At 33.8% G+C, this 22,500-nt stretch overlaps 1 protein-coding gene and 2 pseudogenes across 1 annotated transcript; 1 reads left to right on the forward strand and 2 right to left on the reverse strand.

Moving 5' to 3' along the window:
- Nucleotides 1-3,786: 3,786 nt before the first annotated feature.
- Nucleotides 3,787-9,099, forward strand: LOC120577894 (uncharacterized; annotated as a pseudogene).
- Nucleotides 9,100-9,622: 523 nt separating this feature from the next.
- LOC11442578 (transcription termination factor MTEF1, chloroplastic) lies at nt 9,623-10,652 on the reverse strand. The gene has a single exon (XM_003624239.3). It carries the CDS (start codon nt 10,615-10,617, stop codon nt 9,763-9,765), a length of 855 nt encoding a protein of 284 aa, XP_003624287.1. The 5' UTR covers nt 10,618-10,652; the 3' UTR covers nt 9,623-9,762.
- Nucleotides 10,653-18,137: 7,485 nt separating this feature from the next.
- LOC120577895 (ELMO domain-containing protein A-like) overlaps nt 18,138-22,500 on the reverse strand; it is a 4,773-nt pseudogene continuing 410 nt past the window's right edge.

A 22,500-nucleotide genomic window follows, 5' to 3' on the forward strand; every position in this document is an offset into this window, starting at 1 on the left:
AAAATATATATTTAATCAATATTATTAATATATGTCTACAAGAAAAAAGTTGGAAAATATGTCATATTGGAGTCAATTTTCATTTTTTTAATAACGAAAGTTTAGAGTGAAAGCTGAGTTAATTTTCATTTGGGTGTTTAAAAGCATGAGTTATAAATTTGGTCTTTCAAATTTACAAAACTTTAGATAAATTTAAGATATTTTTAAGGTGTGTTTGGTAAAAATAAGTTATAAGCTAACTGATAGTTGAAAAGTTAACTTATAGCTGAAAAGTTAGCTTATTAAAATTAAAAGTGGTTTGGTAAAATTAGTTGTTGAAGTGACCGGTAAACATAAAGGACATGCTTGTTTAATTTTTTTTAATATCATATATATAATTTTATTACTTAATGCATTTATTTTTAAATATTTCAATATATTTAAATTATTTTCATCTCCAAAATTATAAATGTATTTATGACTTCAAACGTTTTTTTATTTAACAATTTTATTTTATTTTTATGAATTTAATTTAACTAAACTTGCTTCATTATTTATTGTAAATTTTATAAAAAAAATTATAGATTTTATAAATTATGAGCAATTGTGCATTGACAAACCTATATAATCAGTAATATTTTCTTTTAAAAAAAAAATAGCAATCTGATAGAATCTGTTGGTATGTTACTATGTTATTACAAGAAATGGGGATAAATCCTAATTACAAATTTACAAGTCATGCCCAAATATATATGACAACATGGTAGTTAGTTTAATAAGATTGTGGGTAGTTTTTTATTATAATAAAATTAAATTAAATTAAGAAAAAGTTAAAATTGGAAGAAAGTATAAAAAGTTATAAGCTCAAAGCTATTTGGATTAGTTTAAAAAAAATATATATAAGCTAGTGAGAAAAGCTTTTTACCAAACACATCTTATTATTTTATCAAAACAAGCTTATGAGCTAGTCCAATAAGCTATAAACTAACTTATTTGTGTTACCAAACACAACTTTAGTGAAGATCGAAGATGTAGAGTGGTGGTTCACGGTGCTCTTGTGTGGAGGAGGTTGAGCTTCAACAACGGAGGAGGAAAGTACATGCAGGTACGCTACCACTCTAACACCCGAGTAGACATGGCAATGTGGCAGGGTGGGGACGGATTTTACCTTCCCTTCCCTGTCCTCGTACTCTACTCTCGTATATTTCTGTTACCACTCATAGCTAACAGGGATGAGAGATTGAATTTTATACTTGTCCCAAATGTGTTTGATTATCTCCGCAGTGGATTTTTTTTTAATAAAAAAAATATATTTTTTCAGCCACTTGCGCAATGTTGTAATGTATTATCCAACAAAAAGATGATGACGATCAATGACTATGATGATGGAGAAGAGGGACCAGAGATGTTAGATGTGGAAGGAGAAGAGAGAGAGCTTAGATAATGGAGTGCCTTTTAATAGACTAATGCTCATTGTGCGAATGAAATTATGTAGGATTTGGATTTCTATTTATATAAAAGAGTAATATTTTCTACATTTGAGACGAGTTTATGTATGGGTTCAAGGTGGGTACATATATCCTCGTTACTCGTCTGTGCCCGTGTTTTGAAATCGGAAAAAAGCGAAACACAAGCGCAAACCTAGTCAAAGCGGGTAAAACCCGTTAAATTGGGTTTGTTTGGGCGGGTGTCCGTGGGTATGGGTTTTGTTGCCATGCATACGCCCAAGTCAGTATTTGAGAGAGGCGGTTATGTGCAAATGGTGGTGAAAATGAAAGTGTACATTGAGGGTGACGCTGAGTCACCCTTATATAGGCGTGGATGACTCTAATTGTTCGCGTGATCCATGGGAGTAGTTAGAAATGTGTTGGATGGAGGAGATTAGTTTGGGGCGTGCTCATGTACAATAGTCTACATAGGCTTTTGCATACACCCTCATCGTCTTTTGCCTTATGTGTTGTTAGGCTTGGGCCCTTCAATGGTTATCTCTGGGGCTCTTGATGGTCTGAAACATTTTATGAAAACAAAATCTAATTAAAAATGTTGTAAACAATGTGTCGACTCAATATTTTTAACCTTATTAGATTACAAATAGACTAGATTGATTGGCAATCTTGAATGTCAAATATTGATTTGATGGTTTATAAATTATAGAGACAAAATTATCTAAATCTACAATTTCGAGGACCAAATTACCATCCATCTTGCTCATTTAATCCATTTAAAAGTGATAAATCTTTGTAATAACAATGGAGACTTTCAAAGATTTTGTAAAATAGTTGAGACTTTTGTATCTCTCTCACACACACGCACCCCCCGCGCGCGCACACACACATATTGTGACTTTGTTAAAATAATCTTAGCGCATGATTGACTTTATCATTACGGTGGTAGTGTTGAAGTGATTGTTTTTTATAGCGTGAGTTTCAAATCAGTGATTTTAAAGAGGGAGGAATATTAAAATAGAAATGGATTGGCTTAACTCATTTGAGTTAGTCTGGTAGCGTTGGCTTCAACCTTGTAGTGTGCTCCTCACAAGATCAAAAGGTTCGATTCTTCCCTAACCAATTGTATTTTTGTTGTTTCGTAATTATTTTTTGATGTTATAGGTGATTGTCTACAATATCCGCTTTGATTTTAATTTTAATAAGTTTGCAAATTTCATTATGTTCTTCTTTCTTTCGATTTTGAACTAGGGTGAAATATATTTTTTATTTCTATAAATATTTATAATTTGTTTTTATCCCCTATAAAAAATCGTATTTTTAGTTATGTAATATTTTTCTTTGCCGTTTTTACGGACCAAAAAAGTTGACAAACATTTTACAGGGACTAAAAATGTAGATGAATTTTTTTACAGGGTTTTGGATATTTATAGAACCAAAAATATATTTAACCCTTGAATTTATAATTAAAATGTATGTTTAATTGATAGCTTTTTCTTAGATAACTTGGAGAACAAGTCACTAAAATGCCTAGATTAACACATAAATATGTTACTTTTGAGCACTTATCATATCTGATGACAAGTTTTTTCTTTACCAGACTCATAGGTTGCAGAAGCTTTAGCTATGCAGAAGGTTTTGAAATTTGCGAAAGACATGTCTTTTATGAATCTTATGGCAGAATCAGACAGTGGTATTGACGTTGAATACTCATCAACAATCTTCCACCTATATCGGCTCAATTATTGAAGATTGTATTAGTTTCAATGTTTGTTTTCGTAGTTTAAATTTTTTGCATGTTAGGTGTGAAGCCAATCAAGCTACTAATTATTAGCTAAACACTTCATAATTTAGATTGCATATGAATCGAAGGATTCCACGTTGTATTTCCGCAGTCTTGACATTAATTTATTGTCAGACTTTGCTAATGGAATTACCTTTATTGGAAAAAAAAATTGTAGAAAAAAATTCACACGAAAAACAAACTAATATATCTTTTTGGTCTAATTGATATTTAATTTATATTGTATAGTTTTTTTTTTTTTTTTTAAGATATGGTATAGTATTTTAAAATTCAATTATTGAATTTACTAAAAAAAAAAAAAATCAATTATTGAATAAAAAAGTTCAAAAAAAGGTAGAAATTGGGTGGAAAAGAAAGCTACACGTAAGAAAATAAATAACGAAAAATTCAATTATCGTCGCAACTTCTTCGGGACAGCGTCGGCGGCTACCAAATCTCTCTGTCTCTCTATCTCAAATACGGTTTTTTTCTCTGAAAGCGAGAGACCCTTTTGGAAGAGGAACAAGGAGAAAGAAAACCCAAATATTTTCTTCTTCTTCTTCTCTTCCGCAAAATTCACAAAGTAAATTTATGATAACAGGTGCAATTCTGGTTCACGTCAACTTCATTCTGTCGCTAAAAACCTTCCGTCGCTTTTTCAACCCTTTGATAGATCCATTCCTGGCTTCCTTTTTACGTTTTGGCCTTCACAAGTAGCATTTTTTCTTTCTCCTCAATAAAGGTTCGTTTTTTTTTCAACTGGGTTCTCTTCTTTCAGCTCAATTTGAAAATTTTTGTTTCTGGATTTTGCTATTGTTTTGAGATTATTAAGCTTACTTTTTGTGCTGTACTTGCTTTGAATTCTCTGTTTATGTAAATTGGTGATATTACATGGTTTAATTTTAAAATTGAGCTAGTTTAAATTATGGATTTAATATCAAAATGTTGAGAAGTTTAATTATCATTATTATTGCCCTGTTGGATAAACTGTTTAATTAAGTGCTTATGTATAAACTATTTCAACCACAAAAGATAAATAAAGTCAAAATATTTTCATATAAGCTATAAGCTGTTTTGATAAGCTGAGAGCATACTATGAGTCTGTTTTCGTTGACTTAATTGAGCTTATCTACTGTCATAAGCAATTGTGAGACTGTTTGGATGAGCTTATAAAAACAGCTTATAGCTTATACGAAAATAATACAACTTTATTCTATCTTTGTTATAAAATAAAATAGCTTACACATAAGCGCTTATGCTATAAGATGCAAATTAAGTTGTTTATCCAAACAGGTGCTATGGACATGTCATAAGTTGTTTTATAAACTTTCTCAAACAGTCTCATAATTACTATTGCTCGTGGATAGACTTAAATAAGTCAATTTAACCAGGCTCTATGTTTTCAAGTGATTGTCTGACTTACTGTTACGTGGCACGATCCTAAGTGCTTATTAGTTATTACAGTTGTTGACTTGGACTTTTTGTAAGCCAGGTCTTCAGATTGTGGCTTCCTTAGTTTATCGTTCTGTATATGCTGCACAAATCTTCAGACAGAGAGATAACTTTATTTCTGCTTAAATTATGGGTATGGACCATGATGACTGTTTCAGCCGAATCATCCCTTAAGAAGATGTCGTGGTCCAGGGGCAAACAACCTTCTGGTTGGACAGCTTTTGATCTCAAGCAGAAAATGAAGAACAGTATTGATTCTGAAGTTGACAAGGATCCTTTCCCACCTATAGGCTCATCTAGTTCTATGCGACATGGTGATAAGTTTGTCAAGAAGAAACATGTTCCTCTGAAGCCTTTCTCTTCGGTACTTGTACCTAATGTAAACTTCCCTCCTTTGAAGGAGGCTGGGAATGGCCAAAAGGCAGTTTTAGGTTCTGATTCTTGCGGGACTACTGCTCAGGAAGATGTTAATGGACCTACCAAGATGCTCAAAGAGCAGCATCCTTGGGCTGAAAATAGCTTGATTGACGATATCTTGGCCGCCGTTAATAATAATGTTGACAAGGCTGTGGCTTTATTGGAAACAATGGCCTCTGCAGTCAATTTCGAAGAACACAAAGTATTGAGCAATCCCCATCCAAGGCCACTTATTTCAGATGATGTAACACGTGTGGTGAAGACTGGTGAAAGTCTTGCATTAGAAATGGTCAAAGATGACATTCTCTTCCATTCTAATATTGTTGGTCAGCTCCAAGATAACAATAAAGACTTGGAGAATAGATATGCTTTCTCAGGTCAGAAGTTTTCTGATGTAATGGACCTCTTGAATTCTGTTCCGGTCGAGCCTGAATGGGAGGAGGATGATATTACTTAAGCCATCGAAAGGATGCATTGAAGACAATGAGGTGTGTGAACGCTAACTCATGTAATCTTTCTTGAGAGGGTATTTGTTAGTTCAGTCTTTGCTTGTATTTATTTATAATTTTTTTTTTCTTATGGTATATATGTCTTTTTTCCTCTTCTGTTTCCAACTTCTATATAAGATATGTCGGAAAACATGTATAGTGAGGAATGGAGCACATCTTAAACCTTGCCACCATTTATGACTTCTCTTGTGCCAATTGTTAACTTCTGATTTGCATGCATGCTAAACACACTGAATATGTTAGACTGCATTATATTATTATTGCCTTTTGTAATGCATTTGTTCTATGTTCTGGTTTTCTCAGTGTAAGGTAATAGTTGCTAAAATGGTTGACAAAGTTTGGCGTTAATATGAATTCTCCAAATCAAACTTGTAATTTAATTGATGATGGCATATTGTTTTATTTTATAACCTACAATGTTTTGGCTCTCTGTCTCTGCATTCTTTGTAGTGTGCATAGATAAATGTTCCAAACCTTAATCAATGATATTAGGAAAAACATAAGTTAAATGATTTATTTTCACAACTTTGCTTTTTTATTTTTGTCAAAGATTTTGTTCGGATTTGCAATTCTGGATTTTGTATTGAGGGAACACATCCAAGAGTTAGCACCGAGATGTATGCTTTTTGCAGATGATGTAGTCTTGGTGGGTGAGTCGAGGGAGGAAGTGAACGGGAGGCTAGAGACCTGGAGGCAAGCCTTAGAAGCGTATGGATTCCGCTTGAGTAGAAGCAAGACAGAGTATATGGAATGTTACTTCAGCGGAAGGAGAAGTAGGTCTACCTTGGAGGTGAAAGTTGGAGATCATATCATACCCCAAGTTACACGTTTAAATATCTTGGCTCCTTCGTACAAAATGACGGAGAAATAGAAGCAGATGTAAGCCATCGTATTCAAGTTGGGTGGTTGAAATGGAGAAGAGCCTCAGGTGTTTTGTGCGATAAGAAAGTACCACTTAAGTTGAAAGGAAAGTTCTATCGGACAGCAGTCCGACCGGCGTTGTTGTATGGTACGGAGTGTTAGGCGGTTAAGAGTCAACATGAGAATCAAGTAAGTGTAGCAGAGATGAGGATGTTGCGTTGGATGAGTGGTAAGACTAGACAGGATAGGATTAGGAATAACACCATTAGAGAGAGAGTGGGGGTAGCACCTATAGTAGAAAAGTTGGTAGAAAATAGGTTTAGATGGTTTGGGCATGTAGAGAGAAGACCCGTAGATGCCGTGGTAAGAAGAGTAGATCAAATGGAGGAGAGTCAAGTTAAAAGAGGTAGAGGAAGACCTAGGAAAACTATTAGAGAAACCATTTGAAAGGATTCAGAGATCAATGAGTTGGATCCAAATTTGGTGTGTCATTTGATCCATGTAGCCGACCCCACTTAGTGGGATAAGGCTTGGTTGTTGTTGTTGTTGTTGCAATTCTGGCTTTACTTAATAGAATATTCCAGTTTTGTATATTCTTTTAGATATTCTGAGAGATTCGAATAGCCTAATTAATCCACCCTACATAATAGTTGTCTCTTTGAGACACTGCTTTTGTAGGAGATCTTCTAATCTATGCATATATCTTACTAAAGTATAATATTCTTCAATCATAGTGATTTAAACCTTGCTCATAATTAGAGCTGAAGCCTTTTGAATTTGACCACATGTTTGACAGGAGGCCACTTATGTATATGTGAGAAGAGAGATGATAATATGGGGGGAAACTAACCAATTGTAACAAACAACAGCTGCAACTGACTGTAGTAAATAGGGAGAAGAGAGAATTAGATGATCTCTAGGAAGTGAGTTTGAATTGCAAGAGGGAACTCTCTAATGAGCCCTGGAGACTGTATACTACATTCATAACTGATAATCATATGTGATCCAGAGGGTTCTCTAATAAAGTTTCTATTGTTTTCTTCAATCTTGCTTTGTGATTCTAGTTGAATCTATCAGTGTTATCGAGGCTTTATGTCCAATAATTAAACAGGTCAGCATCACGACATTCTAAGGCAGCCGCAAACGCTTTTCTAAAAGGAGAACACTTTTCTGCCCAACAACATTCAGCGAGAGCCAGGGAGGAATGGCATAATGCCGACAAACTTAATTCTGAGGCAGCTACAAAAATATTAAGTATCAGAAATAGTGATAATGATATCTCGAGACTGGATTTACATGGTCTTCATGCAGCTGAAGCTGTTCAAGCATTGCAAGAACATCTCCGTAGAATTGAAAGTCAAGGCTTCTCAAAGAGCTTAGCCCCTTCAAATAATGCGAAGAAGAATGGCGATGCACATTCCACTCTTGGGTCTCTTAACTTAATGGACTGGGAAAATTTGGATAAGCAAGTGCCATTAAGGCTTAGATCATTAGCTGTACATGTGATAACAGGTATTTTGCTTTCTTTTTTGACCATGCATAATAGCATGTAAATTCTATATTTATACTTGTATAGTGAATTCCGCCTCTGGAGAATTGCATTTTGATTGCACAGGCATAGACTCTATGCCTATATTAATGAGGAGGCATATTTATTTTCAATCTGTCTGGGAGATCTCCTATCCTATTTCCTTTCTTTCAACAGTTTTCTAGTTATGTCTGTTAGTTTAATTCTTATTCTATCGAAGGAAATATTCTTTCTTCAAATCTAATTTTGTAATCGTTGCCCCTATTCAATGTTTGTTCTACTTCCTACATTTTCCCCCTCTTATATCTCATTATTTTTCTCGGTCATTTTTTTTTTTACTCTCCAACTTGGTAATTCTTGAGTCCATTAATGGCACTTGGAGTACATGCCATATTCAAATGATCTACTTCATTAAATTAGGATTTTAAATAAGATTTATTAAGTGAACCTATATCCATGTAGTGAGCAATCGGTATGAAAGATGGCCTTACTTGCTTTTTCATTTCGACAGGTGTTGGCAATCACAGCCGAGGCCAAGCTGCTCTTCCTACAGCTGTAAGAAGTTTCCTCAGTGAAAACAGGTGCAACATAATATCTATACTCATACTTTATTTCGTCTGCACTTAAGGTGTACTAATTAAAAATAGATACACTGGATTGAGCACTGTATGCTAGTCATTAGATTGGTGATGAAAAGTTTATATCAATCTAATGGTTGAAGTTAACACACAGTATAATGGTATATTTGAAATGATTTTTACATCATAAATATCCCATACTTTAGTTCAATCCTCTGACTTTTGTGTAACTCTAGCAACATAGCAGTAAGGTGTACATTGCCTCTTACTATTTGTTCATTTGAATTGTTCTGCAGATATCGTTTTGAGGAGATGAGACCAGGAGTAATCACAGTGTGGCCCAAATTTCGTCAAAGTTGATGACAAATATGTTATACCATTGATTATTCTTACGGGGATCTGAAAGTTTGTATACTTCATGTAATTTTATCATGTACTTCTTACTGGAGTTACTATATCACTTATGCAGCGGATAGATTATTATTATTATTTAATAAAACCAGTGGGAAGATTTAATTCTACATGTAATAGTCTTGCATTTCTGTTCCATTCTTATCTTTCTGTGTTACATGTCATAGTCTTAATTTAATTTTAGTGTTGGAAAGTGGAAAACCATGTAATTTAATTTTTTTGGGGAATTATACTTGTGGGAATACTATAAACAAGCAGCATTGTGACTGAGCTATTATTAGATGTTAAAAGCGGGAGCATTTCCTGATAGACACATAAATTAAAGGATCAAACCAGAGCTACATGTTTAAAATATCTGGATGGAACTATATTTTGTGCGTCCGAATAAATAATACATGCGGGAGTGGATTCTAGGAATAACGGGGAAAAAAGAAACTCCCCACATTTTTAAGGAATCCAGAACACCGTTGATGCATTAAACTAGTATATTTCACCATGAGCCTGAGGGTCTAGCAAAGAAAAGAATCAGAAGGATGGCATGGAAAACAAGCTCACATGGAGAAGAGAATTGAGATACCAGAAGAGAAGGGTGTACCTTCAAGTCTGCTGCCTCAATTTAATCAAAAGCAACGAATGGGAAATTACATGCACCAAAAGAATGTTAGTAATGCAAAGCCTAATCATATATCTATCTATATCTTACATAATTGTCAAGGTTATGTAATTATATCTATTACTGTACAAAATTCTAGGTTGCTGCTTCTTTTCTAGATAATCTGAGTGATGATGATAGTTCACTTCACTTCCACTTTGCATAGAACTTTTCATCACCCCACATCAACATTCTATTCAAAGGAATCCTAACACCTCTTTCTTTCAAATGTAAATGCCTTGGAACAATCCTCTTATCCAAACTAAACCCAAAAAACTGCGGAAACTTCTTCAACTCTTCCACCTCCCTCTCCATCTCTTTCACCAAATACACAAACTTCGGCCACAAGTTATTCTCCACATCGTACCCCAATATCGCTGGCAACCTCGCACAAACATTCCTCGCTTCCTCGTACGTAAACCCAACCACTTCCTCAAGAAACCTCACCCTCATGCGCATCTTCTCCACACGCGTGTTGAGAAGATGCGCGTTCCGGTTAGTTGGCCTGTTTAGGTTACTAACTCCAACTTCCTCGCGGAGGAAGTGGAGGGTTGGTTTGAGGATATGGTTTACGTCGGTGAAGAGGAGGTTAGGACAGCGGAGGATGAGGCCGTGGGAGTCTTCCACACTGGCGAGGAGGTCAGATGCAAGGAAGGTGAAGACGGGGGAGAGGGAGGTAGGGGAGATGGAGGTTGTGAAGAGGTGGGGAGAATGGTGTACTAGCCGGGGGATGTCGGCCTCGGTGAAGGAGTGGGATTTGAGGAATGTGATGATGGTGAGGATGTGGTTGATGGTGTCCGGGTGAGGGAGGTTGTTTGGTTTTGTGTTGGGGTTTATTATGGTTAGTGCTTTTAGGTAATGGAGATTTTCATTGTAGGTTGTTCTGAACTTGATGTAACCGTTTCTGTTAGGGTAACGGTTAGGTACTATAGAGTTTGATGATTGAGAGGGAGGATAAGAAGATGGAGTTTGGCGATGGTGGAAAGATTGGAGGAAGAACATTTTATTTCTCTTTGAGTGTGTAAGTTAAGAGAGAAAAGAAAAGTAAAAGAAATATGATGGTCACACTACATAAATTATGATGGGCAAAAATTTCATATCACACAATCATTATCATGATGATAACCTTATCCTTTCAAACAAGTCTTGTTTCTCAGATTTTTTTGAAATGAATATTCAAACTAGCTTAAGGCTCTGTCTGATGTAATTTGGTTGCTAACTTAGGACCAGACCTTGATGAGATAACATCATAACTGTAAAACTATATATAGTTGAATGACGTAGCTGATTTCCTCAAATATTGTTTTCCAGCTGTTTTACTATTTTAAATGTCACACTGGATGATAAAGGTGTTCAAATCCAAACACATTTAAAATAAACCGTAAACTGATATAAAAACCTCGAATATCCTTTTGAGTTGTGATATTTGTACAACCATATCTAACAACTTTAGTGACAACTTTTATTTACTCTCTTCCTATTGGTCCAAAACAATAGAGAGAGAAAAAGGAAGAGAGAGATTAAGAATATAAGATGAGTATGAAAGAGAAAATTGTTAAAAAATTGTCAAAAAGTAAATGTACATATATCATTTCTCTATCCTTTTAACATGTTTGGTTGTTATTTTGTAAAAATCGGTTTGGATTGGAACAAATTTTTAATCACTTTTTTAAAACCAAACCAAATCGCAGAAGTAAATTTTAATCTTTTACTGGTATTATATATTATATATTACATTAATCTATTTTTGGTTTATTTTTAATTTTATGTATTGCATTAATTTATCTGTATTAATGTTTAACATGTGTCTTACGGGCACAAGTTAACATGACCCATTTTTTAATATATTTTATATTATACAAGCGAAAAGACGGGCACTCACGTGCCTATCTTTCTGCTCTTTCTATTGCAATAACATTTGAAAATTATAAACGATGTTTTTTTTATGAAATTTTGATTTTGATTAAATGTATAAATATTAATGTTTAGTTTGAAGGAGGGAGGCAAGACCAAATCCATTCACCCGATCCCATAACCAATCTGCTTCAGGTCTAGGGATTGTTAGCTTGTCAGTCCTAATCTTCTTCTCGTGTGAGGAAGGGGTCAACTTATGCTCCTCCTGAAACTAAAATATGAAAAAAGAAAACAAATAACAAACAATTAAAAATATAAATATTTGAATAACTAAAAAATGAATATTTTAACATAACAATTAAATCGTAAAAAAACAAAAACAAAAATTAAAATAAACATCAAACATTTTAACATAACAATTAAAACGTAAAAAATGAAAATTAAAATAAACACTTTAATATGACAATTGAATCGTTGAATATTTTTTTTTAAAAATAAACATATAAATTGAAGCGTATAAAACAAAAAATAATATAACAAAAATTATACTTACTTTGGCGTCAATCCAAAGCCTCTAGGCACGTGTCTATCAAAATTCGGTAGAAGCGACATGTCAGTAGGGCCCCCCCCCCAGGAAAACCCTCTGGTCTAGGTGCAACCTCCCGTATCGCCTGCTGCTGAGCCTCAACCCCCTGATGTTGAGGTTGCTCATACCGAGGCTCCTCATGATGTTGTGTAGGGTCCACTACCTAAGACAGACCCGTCTGGGATGACGAACCCTCCCAACTCCTACCGTCGTGTCTCCTTCTAACAGAAGGGCGCACAACCTTCATATTTGCTCGTGCACTCATTGTCATCGTCTTCTTGTCGAGTCTCTGTCTGTTTGGGTTGTCAGACATACCTACACAACATAAATCAATGCAAAAAAATCAATGATTTTTTCATAAGGACACAATGTAATTTCTAACTGATCAACATTAACAATCCACATTGCACTCAAACTACCGTATTGTGTCATTTCAATATCTAAACTACCACATTGCACTCAAACTTACTATAATCAATATTAATAATCCAATTTCTAACTAATTTCATCATTAATATGCAAAATATCAAACAATTTTTCATTGAGCACCTAGAGTTCAACATAAACATTATGAGTTCATAGTGTCATTTCAATCTATAAACTGCCACATTTGAGTCAAACTTACTCTAATCAACATCTAAAGTAGAGGTGTTCAAAACCGAACCAATCCAATAGAAAAACCGCAAACCAAACCAATTCAAACTGAAACTGCAAAAAACCTTATTTGGTTCGGATGTATTCAGATCGTTTTCTTACTCAACCGCGTGGTTTGGTGCGGTTTGAGGTTTTTATTTTACCAACCAAACGAAACCAAACCGCAACATAAGAAAAACACTAATTAAACATATGTCGTCTAGACCAATATTCATAGAAACTAAACTCAATGGAAACTTTTATAAAATAAGATATTTTTCTCTTGTTAAGTTTCTTCTATACTTTTTATTTCAAAAATATTTGAGTTACTTGAACTTTTAAGGTATGTTTGGTTTGGAGAAGAAAGTTAAAGGAAAGAAAGTGAAAGGATAGATAGTAAAAGGAAAGAAAGGTAGAAGAAAGTGAGATGATTGTTTTGGTGGTTTGGTATAAAAGAAAGTGAATAGATTGTTAGAGGAAAGAAAGATATGTATATTTGCAAAATGACAATTATAACCTTAAAATGTTTTAGCTAAATCTATATATTTTAAATTAATTATGTTATCTACACATTTAAATATATTTTACTAATAAATATTAATTTACATATAACATTTTTTAATTTTTATTAATGTTTTTTTTATTCAAAACCTCACGCCAAGAGAGAAAAATTGCTCAGCATATGTTTCAAAACCATAACTTTTACCAATGCTTGTTGATCATATTAATATTAATAATTATGTGTGTGTTTGGTTCTGAGGTGTGTAGAATTGATTCTGACAGAATTGATTCTGAAAGAATTGATTTTGACAGAATTGATTCTGACAGAATTGATTTATGTTTGGATGCAATAATGCAGAATTGATTAAACAGAATGATTGTTGTTTGGATAGTTTTGATCAAAATTACTTTTGAATGTATAATTACCAAAATAGACATAGTTAAATACAAATAAATAGAAATTACTAAATTAAGATAATTAAGTGCAATATAGTCCTAAAATATAAGGTATTACAATACTAACATCATGAAAATAAAAATTACAAATAGATAATAGAATTTAAAGTGCAATAGAGTATTAAAATATTATTACAAAACTAACATAATGTGTATTATAGTACTAAAATATTGATATAATAATTTAAAGTACAATACTAATTATTTTGCCTGTGCTCAATAATTTCATTGGAGAAGGGTTAGAAAAATTAATGAGGGCAGGGATGGAATTAATAGAATTGAGGGTGTAGAATTGATTCTAGGAAAGTAAGAAGCTAGGAATTGTAGCTTCAACTAGAATTGCTTTTGGAGGATAAAAGCTATTTTGAAAAGCCAAACCAAACATGTTAAATATTGCAGAATTGCTTTTGAAATGCTCCAGAATTGATTCTGGCTTTGCAAAAGCCAAACCAAACAGAGGCTATAGCAGGGTATTTATAACTTTTTACAAAATGTTGGTGCTTCTTTGTGTTTTCCGTCCAAAGCAGCAAGGAAAGGTTTTGGGTGTGGGTCCCACCCCAAACTTTCTTTCCTCTTCTTTTAGAAATGCTTCCAAAATGTGGAAAAGCAATCTTTCCACAACCTTTCTTTCCATTCATCTCTCTTTCCTTAATCTTTCACTGAATCCAAACACAGCCTTAGAGAATGATAAAATCTTAGTATTTACATTTCTTACATAATAAGATTATTTTTTGCTTACATTTTTAATTTGGTTCATGTTGTTGAGAATATGATTAGATGAAAATGAAATTTTAATGTTGGATGAATTTAAAACACCGTTGAAAATATATTGTGTTTTAACTTTTTAACTTGTTTTAATGTTGAAAACAAAAAATTGTATTGTACCGATAAAACCGCACAAACCGATCCAACCATAACCGCATTGATTTGGTTTTGATTTTATTTTAAAAGTCAACTGAGTTAAACCGCATGTTTTTTTTTATCCTAAGATTCGGATGACTTTTAACCTCAAAATTGAAGCAAACTACACCGCAAACACGCTGCATGTTCAACAAATCACGACTTCTTAGGTAACTTTTATTTTCTTTTTTGGGATTTTTGATTTATTAATAATAATACGGGTCTAGTTTATATTTGTTGAAGGAATAAAACAATCGGTTTTTATAATAGTGGAGAGATTTGTTTCAAATTAGCCAGCAGTTTGTCCTTATTTAAAACCACAGTGCAATCCTCTACTCTTTCCTTTCATCTGGGTTCAAAATCAGTAGGGAATTAGGGTTTACAGAGAAGTAGATCTTGCTCAACATCCGATCTGAAACATCATTCACAACTCTTGCTCAACCACACCGTTCAACAAATCATCGATTCAATCAATTGTTCTAGTGTACCTCGCGGCTTCTTAGGTAACTTTAACACCACGCCGCGAGATTCAGCTTCGGATTACACCCCCCAAAGAGTGAGTTCAAAGGCAATAATATTATCAGAATTTCTATATATGTCCAAGTCGAAGAAGAATCAGCGATCATCGATTCCAATAGAAGAGTGCGACAGGGATAGCTCCCTTCCGGACTCAATTATCTGTCACATTCTCTCCTTTCTACCAACCAAAGACACCGTCGCCACAAGCATCCTTTCAAAGAGGTGGAAACCATTATGGCTCTCAGTCTTCACTCTCGATTTCACCAATCACAATGTCTTCATCAAAACAACCACTCTTTGTCTTTGCTGTCATGTTTACTCAGTCATGCTATCATGCAATAACACCCTGCCAATACAATCATTCCGCTTCAAATCTTGTGCTGCATGCAAACCCAAGGTTATAACCCAACTTATTATCGCAGCAATACAAAGATGAACTGAAACCCTTGAACTTAACATGTTGTTTGATTCTTTAGACATGAAATTAGTTTCCAAAATATTCACGCTTACTTTTCTCAAATTAAAACAGCTAGTAATCCGCGAACACATTCCTCAAATAAATAATAATACTATGTCGTCACTACTCAAAACTCATTTCAACACTCATAAACAGATCATCGACTTTCTCTTGTCCTTTCCCATTCTAGAGGAATTGAAAACACATTAAGTAAAGGTATTCCTCTTTTCTTGCTTTCCAAGGCACAAGGCTCAGTATAAAGCTGGTAAGTAAGAGTTTGTTTGATTTTACAAAACAAATCACAATCTAATGTTTTCTTGTATATATTTTAATTCATGCAGACAAGTTCCCACTGTGTCCAAGTCCCCATTTTTTACAATCTAACTCAAATGGAGCTATTCTCTAACTTAAAGCATAAAACTTGGCCTAACAAGTGGAAGTGGATGCTAGAAGTAGAAATGCTTCAACACAGTCCCAAGCTTCAACATCTTATCATTCATAAGGTTTCACATATAATTTCATGATGTTTTATTTATTTTGTTTAACTCTACCTCTACCTATATCTTAACTTTTGTTTTCTGTTTTTGGTGGAAATTTACATATTGTTAACAGGAGATAGAAAATGGGATCGAGAATAAGGACAATTGGAGGATCCAAAGATTATTCCGGAATGCCTTTCATCTCAGCTCAAAACTTGCTTGTTTAAGAATTATAGAGGCAAAATGTGCGAGCTTCAATTTGCAGAATATGTTATGGGCAGTTCAAAAGTATTAAGTAACATGACAATTCACAGTTCCATAGATTTAAACGCGAAATACCATATGTTACAGAAACTGTCTCCGTGTCTAAGGGGATGTAAGCTTGTATTTGAATGATGAGGGGTGGCTAGGATACTTATAATTCTGTATCTCGAGCTTTTCTGTTTGATTCTAGCGCGAGTCGATGGTGTTTGAAAGACAATAACTCTGCCTTAATTAATTTTTCCTTTATGTTATATACATTTTCAATTATGTATTGGCTTTCTTGTAAGATGCAATACATTCATAGTTCACACTAGATTTTGCTCACTCACTCACTCACCTACTTCTTGTTTTTTGAGTGAATATGCCAATTAGTTTTTGTCCTTGTGGTGATTGTCCTTCAAAGTCAGTATGCTCTACTTCATTTGTAAGTACCAGCCAAAAGAGGGATTCATACTCGTTGAAACTTGGGACTTTAATGGTAAGAAGTAACGGAACATATGACATGACTTTCGTATTTCCCGGTTGTATTTTTTTTTTATTACATGAAGAACAAAATGTGATTTAATTTGATAATTCCAACAAGTCAAGACTAATCTGTATTATGATAATCCCAAATGAGACTTAATGGTATTTTTCATGAAATTTTGATTTTGATTAAATGTATAAATATAAATGTTTGTTGCATTCAAATTATAACAAACCAAACTTATCATGATTATCTATTTTAACGACACCAACAATATTACAAAAAAATATAATCTAATTTTTTATTTTTTTTAACAACACTGACAACAATTTTTATTATAAAAAAGTTGTTAAATGGTATAGTTGGGATAATAAAAAATAAGTATAGATATATCCATCGGCTTTGTTAATCGTTTTAAAGGATATAAGAAAAATCTGGACATGTATATACTCATACAATGTTTGATACACTTTTATTTTAATATTTGAATTTACTCTTATCTACTGTTATGCTATTTATATTGAAAATTAAGGGTAATTTTGGAAGCTCAAAAGAACCAAAACATGCTATCATTTAATGTATGTTGATTTTTGAGCATCCAAAAACCGATCCAAATTAAACATCATATATTTAAATTTTTAATATTTGAATTTACACTGTTATGTTATTTGTATTGAAAATTAAGTGTAATTTTGGCAGCTCAAAAGAACCAAAACATACTATCATTTAATGTATGTTGATTTTTGAACATCCAAAAACCGATCAAATTTAAATATATGATGTTTAATAGTCATCTAAATCAAATCATACCAAACACCCCAAAATCCGTTATTGCCATTGCCATTTGCCACATTTCATCATATAACCTATAGTTTGTGGGATTAGTTTTTGTATTTGCGCAAGAAAATAGAGACTAGACACTTCATTGCAACAATCTAATTTTTTTTGAAAGTCGAGAGAGTGATTCGTCAAATGTTACATGCCATAGGAAAATAGAGACTAGACACTTCATTGCATTTCATCAAATGTTACATGCCATAGGACAAGCACCGGAGAGAAACATCGATGTTCACATCTACTAATATTATCAAACGAAAAATTCACATTCTGGCATAGTCAGTCTCTGGTATGTAAAGAAAGATACCAGCAGAACAGCCAGTTACCACTTCAAATGTAGACATCTTGTTTGTATATTGAGTATTTTCATCACAAATTCAAGTAGCACGGCATAGCTTTTACAGATATTAAATTAAAACTTTTAAATTAAGCAGTGATAATTTGCTTAAGTTATTAGAAAAGCAATGCAAAACATTGAAACAGAAATGATCAATTGAGTTTAGACTACCTTTTGAATAGAACAGAACAAGATCGTAAAATTGGCGACAATACCAAAAGATTGGAAGCGTGTATAAAATAAACTATACTTTTAGCAAAACCGAGTAGTCGAAATACTAGCATTCATCAACTCAAACGCTGTGTTTTTACTCAAACAAATATGCAGCATACGAACAAGGGCAGCAGTTGCAACCAACTTTAGTAAACCTGCCTGAATTATGATACTGCAATCCGTATTTTCCCATTAATGGACATTAACGAAATATATAGGCAAACCACAATCATTACAATCTAATCTTTTCAATACCAAGCAAAGCAAACCTACATTTCAGACTCCCCTGGCAGTATGTCAGCCAGCAATACATCCTCCAACAGGATTTAAATCTTAACTATGCCTCCAGACCCTTGATGATATCACACATGGCTCACCTCGGTCTTTGCTCAAATGTTAGTTAAATGTTGAAGTGGGAAGAGCGGAAATACGAGTAACATCACATCAAGTACAACAACCTTCAAGTTAAAACTAGACTGGCGGACTATGTGTTGATCTCTATCGTGTGAGAAGTTTGTATGAGGGTACATCTTCTAGTTGTGTAAGGTCTTCAAGGAGAAGTTCTTTCTCCAGCTGACGGCGTGTAGATTTCATCACTGTCTGTAACAACATAAGTAATACATTTATACATATATAAGCAACTATAATCATCACCAACAATCTAAACTTCTACACTACACTTCAATTAAAATTGCTCGTGCATAATCTTTCCCTTTATCTACAAAATAAACTCAGGACAAAGAGTACATACATTAAAATCCATGTATGACGCGTGCATGGAAAGCCATTGATTGTCCATCAGCTTGAATGTTATGCAATAGAGAAGATCAAAGGCCGACTCATTTTCTGTCAGACATACATAAATGAATTTAGTCACTTGAAACAAAGTTTAGCTATAGTGAATACTACCACTATTTTTTGTTTCTTGTAAACACAAGTATTTCTTAAATTCAATTTGTTGCAAAAGGTGACTTTCCACAAATCTATTACAAACGATGCAGCACCAATCAAGTGAGATCAGAAGACAGTAAGTGGAAAAAAGATGAAAGAGGTGACAAAAATGCTCCTTACAAAAAGCCTTCATAAAATCACAACAACTTTATGGAGTACTTTCTGTAATATTTAGCATTTCCTATTTTGTTAAGTTCCAAACTTCCTGTTTCCCTTCCAAATTGTAGGAAAACAATGAGTGAAATCGATAATTAACAATGAACAATAAAAGCTACCTGCAAGGAATTTTAAGAAAGTTGCTCCCACCAGTGTCCGTGGCTTAACTGTCAAAGCAAACACATTAGTGACAGATCACATCATAATCAAATTCAATTCATTACTTGGGGAAGGCATCTATTATGAATTCATGATATATGTCACATCAGAAAGCATAATAAAAGAATATTGTAAGGTTGTTGACAAGTCAAATTTGGGATGGATCCATGCTACATAAACCAAGAGAAATCAAAATTTGTTTAAAAACACAAGCAGCTGGTAATATTTGCGAGGAAAAAACTAATAACAAGTTTTATATATTACAGAAGAATTATTACATAAATGCTTAAAAAGTTACAGGTGGGGCTTATGTCATTTGATTGGTTTGGAACCAACGTATTCTACTCTTTCAAATAAAGTAAACAAATATTCCCGTCATATAGGCATCCCCTATGCATCCTTTTAGACATGATATACACTGAGTAAAAATTATAATAAAAGGAGAAAATGATCAACCTGCTTCAAGATCTAGCATTTGAATAAGCATGAATGTAATGTTAACACCAGCAACCGCAAACGGGTACTCCCACACTGAACGATCTCCTTCCTGCTTCCGCAAAAGATCTTGAAAAGATTTCTACAATAAAGAGATGTGAACAGCAAAGTCAAAATAGATTTAAGGTTTGAACGGACAGTTCTTGAGGTTTTAAACCAAAATTAGATTAATAAAGACAATCCAGGAAAACAGGGTTCCAACAAAAATGCAAAAATGTAATTACAAAAAACTGAAAGATCACAGCCATATGTCTGAAACATAACTATCCAAATTGAACAGACAACCATTCATAACAAACGCAACATGCAGTCCAATTTGAACCCCAAAAAACTGAAAATATGCAAGGAACATCGGGATAAGACTCGAACAAAGAGGATACACCATATTTTTGGAAATTACCTGCTGAGGAATCTCAGCATTTAAATAATGTTATCACAATTCACAATATGTATCAAGTCCACAATGCTTAGACAAGTTTGGGTTTTCAACAGAAAACCATGGAAGGAATTGGGAGAAATTTAACTACAAATTGTGTACTTGTATTTCACGTCATGGAGCTGGTGTAATTTCAGAGCAGCTATTGGGAAAGAAAACAAGACCAATCAATTTCAAATCCCCTGTCCCAAATATAAACCAATAAAACAAATTAATCTGGCCCAAATTCTTCTATCATGGATGAAGTCTAAAACCGAAAGCAATAATTTTATTTAGCAAGGAATTCAGCTAATGAGTTGTTCCTGCATCAACCATTTAATTAAGCATGCATGAAACAACAAAGACCAGTTTTTGGAAGAAATGGATGACAATCCATTGATTCCAAACCTATAATATATTAAAGAAGAGGACATGTTCATTCTTCAAACAGATGCAGATCAAACAAGAAAATGTTGATCTAATGAAATTTCCCTTTCTTTTGGACGAAATATACTAATGTGGTTATTTTGTTAACCTCTCTAGGCAGTCAAATGAGGTTTAGTCATACAACTCTAAAAAGTAAGGCTCCAAAATATTGATTACAACACAGAAAAGATGGAACAAAAAAAAAAAAACAGATCATACTGGGAAATTCCTGGCAAAAAACAGCAAATTCTCCAATGATATGTAACCACCACCCTGCCAATGATATGCAGAAATATAGATCATTAGTGAAAATAAATTAGAATGAGGACAAGAGATGAAATCGATCAGAATATTATCTACCTAAAATCTGTTGATGGATCCTTCCCTTGCCAGCCCATGTCTTTCCACTGCTCTGAAATCAAGCCATTGAGTTCTTCTTCAGGAAATGCAGCATTCCATAAAGCCCTTAAGGATGCTAAGATCATGCATAAAAACAAATGTAAACGTTACATTCTTAAGATATATATGTTTGCACGTGTGGTAACAAATTGTAAGTTGCATGAAAAGCTATAGGTACATGGCTTGATGTGTTTGATGGACTTCATAGTTATTGTCACATCACAATCGATGTCACTTAGACTTGAAATTTTTTAATAGAAAAGACTACCTGGTGCTCAGGGATAGAACTATCATATGGAACATCTATACGACTCTGAAGCCTCTGCAAGCATTCTTCCTGAAAATGGAAAATTCAGCATTGTGAATTTACTGTGCCGTGCAATATTAAAAAAGAGTAGAGTGTGACAAATTGTTTTGATCCCATTGGCAAACAAGATGAACAAAGATAAAAAGGCAACCATAAAACCCAACAACGTGAAACATTGGTGTCATGATGAAAGCAATTGAACATTCAGTTCACGGTATGAATAGCCCGAAATACAATTGAAAAACATTTGTTATTATTTAGTGAGAATCATCACGTAACATATATTCAGAGCACGCCATGTACAAGATGTAAAGAGAAAATGAAAAGAATGCCTTAAGAGTGTTGAAGTGCTGTTTCAGTAATTTTGATGCCAACAAATATTACCTGGTATGGAGTTAAATCAAAGAGAGTCGAGCATCGCTCTCTCTTCTCTGTGCACATACACAAGACAAACCTCGGCCAATCCATGCCGTTGATCCTGTCACAAACTCAGCTGTAACAAAATAAAATTGCACAAGTTTATAGTAAGTTGATCGAGAAAATCATGTGTTCTATTACTATTACTAATTAACCACCTTCGTCACATAATACATTTTGTTCAGTTCAGTTTCTTAAAGCACTCGTTTACATGAACCACAATGAGCTAAGACTCATTGTTAACTCTCTATTTCCTTCTCAGTTACTAAATAACACCGACATTCTGATGGAAGGTGTGTCCGGTGTCCAACACGTGTCCTTGTCAGATACGGCACCGACACGTGATTATTCAATTAATTCATTTTCTCAATTGTTACCGGTGTCGAACATGTCTGTGTGTCAATGTCGTGTCCGTGTTTGTGTTTGTGTTAGTGGTTCAACTCATAATCATTTATTCTTTTCAGACACGATAACCAAATATGACCACAGAATATAGTGGCTTGCTTTATTTCAATCATAATGTTGCCACTAGTTTTCACCACTAGCTTGCTTTATTTACATTTTTCATTATTTTGTACTAAGATCAACATCATCATCATATAAAGTACTATATACTCCATTAGCATTTCATGAATGCTAGATCTACACGATAACCTAA

Source organism: Medicago truncatula, unplaced genomic scaffold (genome assembly GCF_003473485.1).
Source record: "Medicago truncatula cultivar Jemalong A17 unplaced genomic scaffold, MtrunA17r5.0-ANR MtrunA17Chr0c29, whole genome shotgun sequence".
NCBI classification, from domain to species: domain Eukaryota; kingdom Viridiplantae; phylum Streptophyta; class Magnoliopsida; order Fabales; family Fabaceae; genus Medicago; species Medicago truncatula.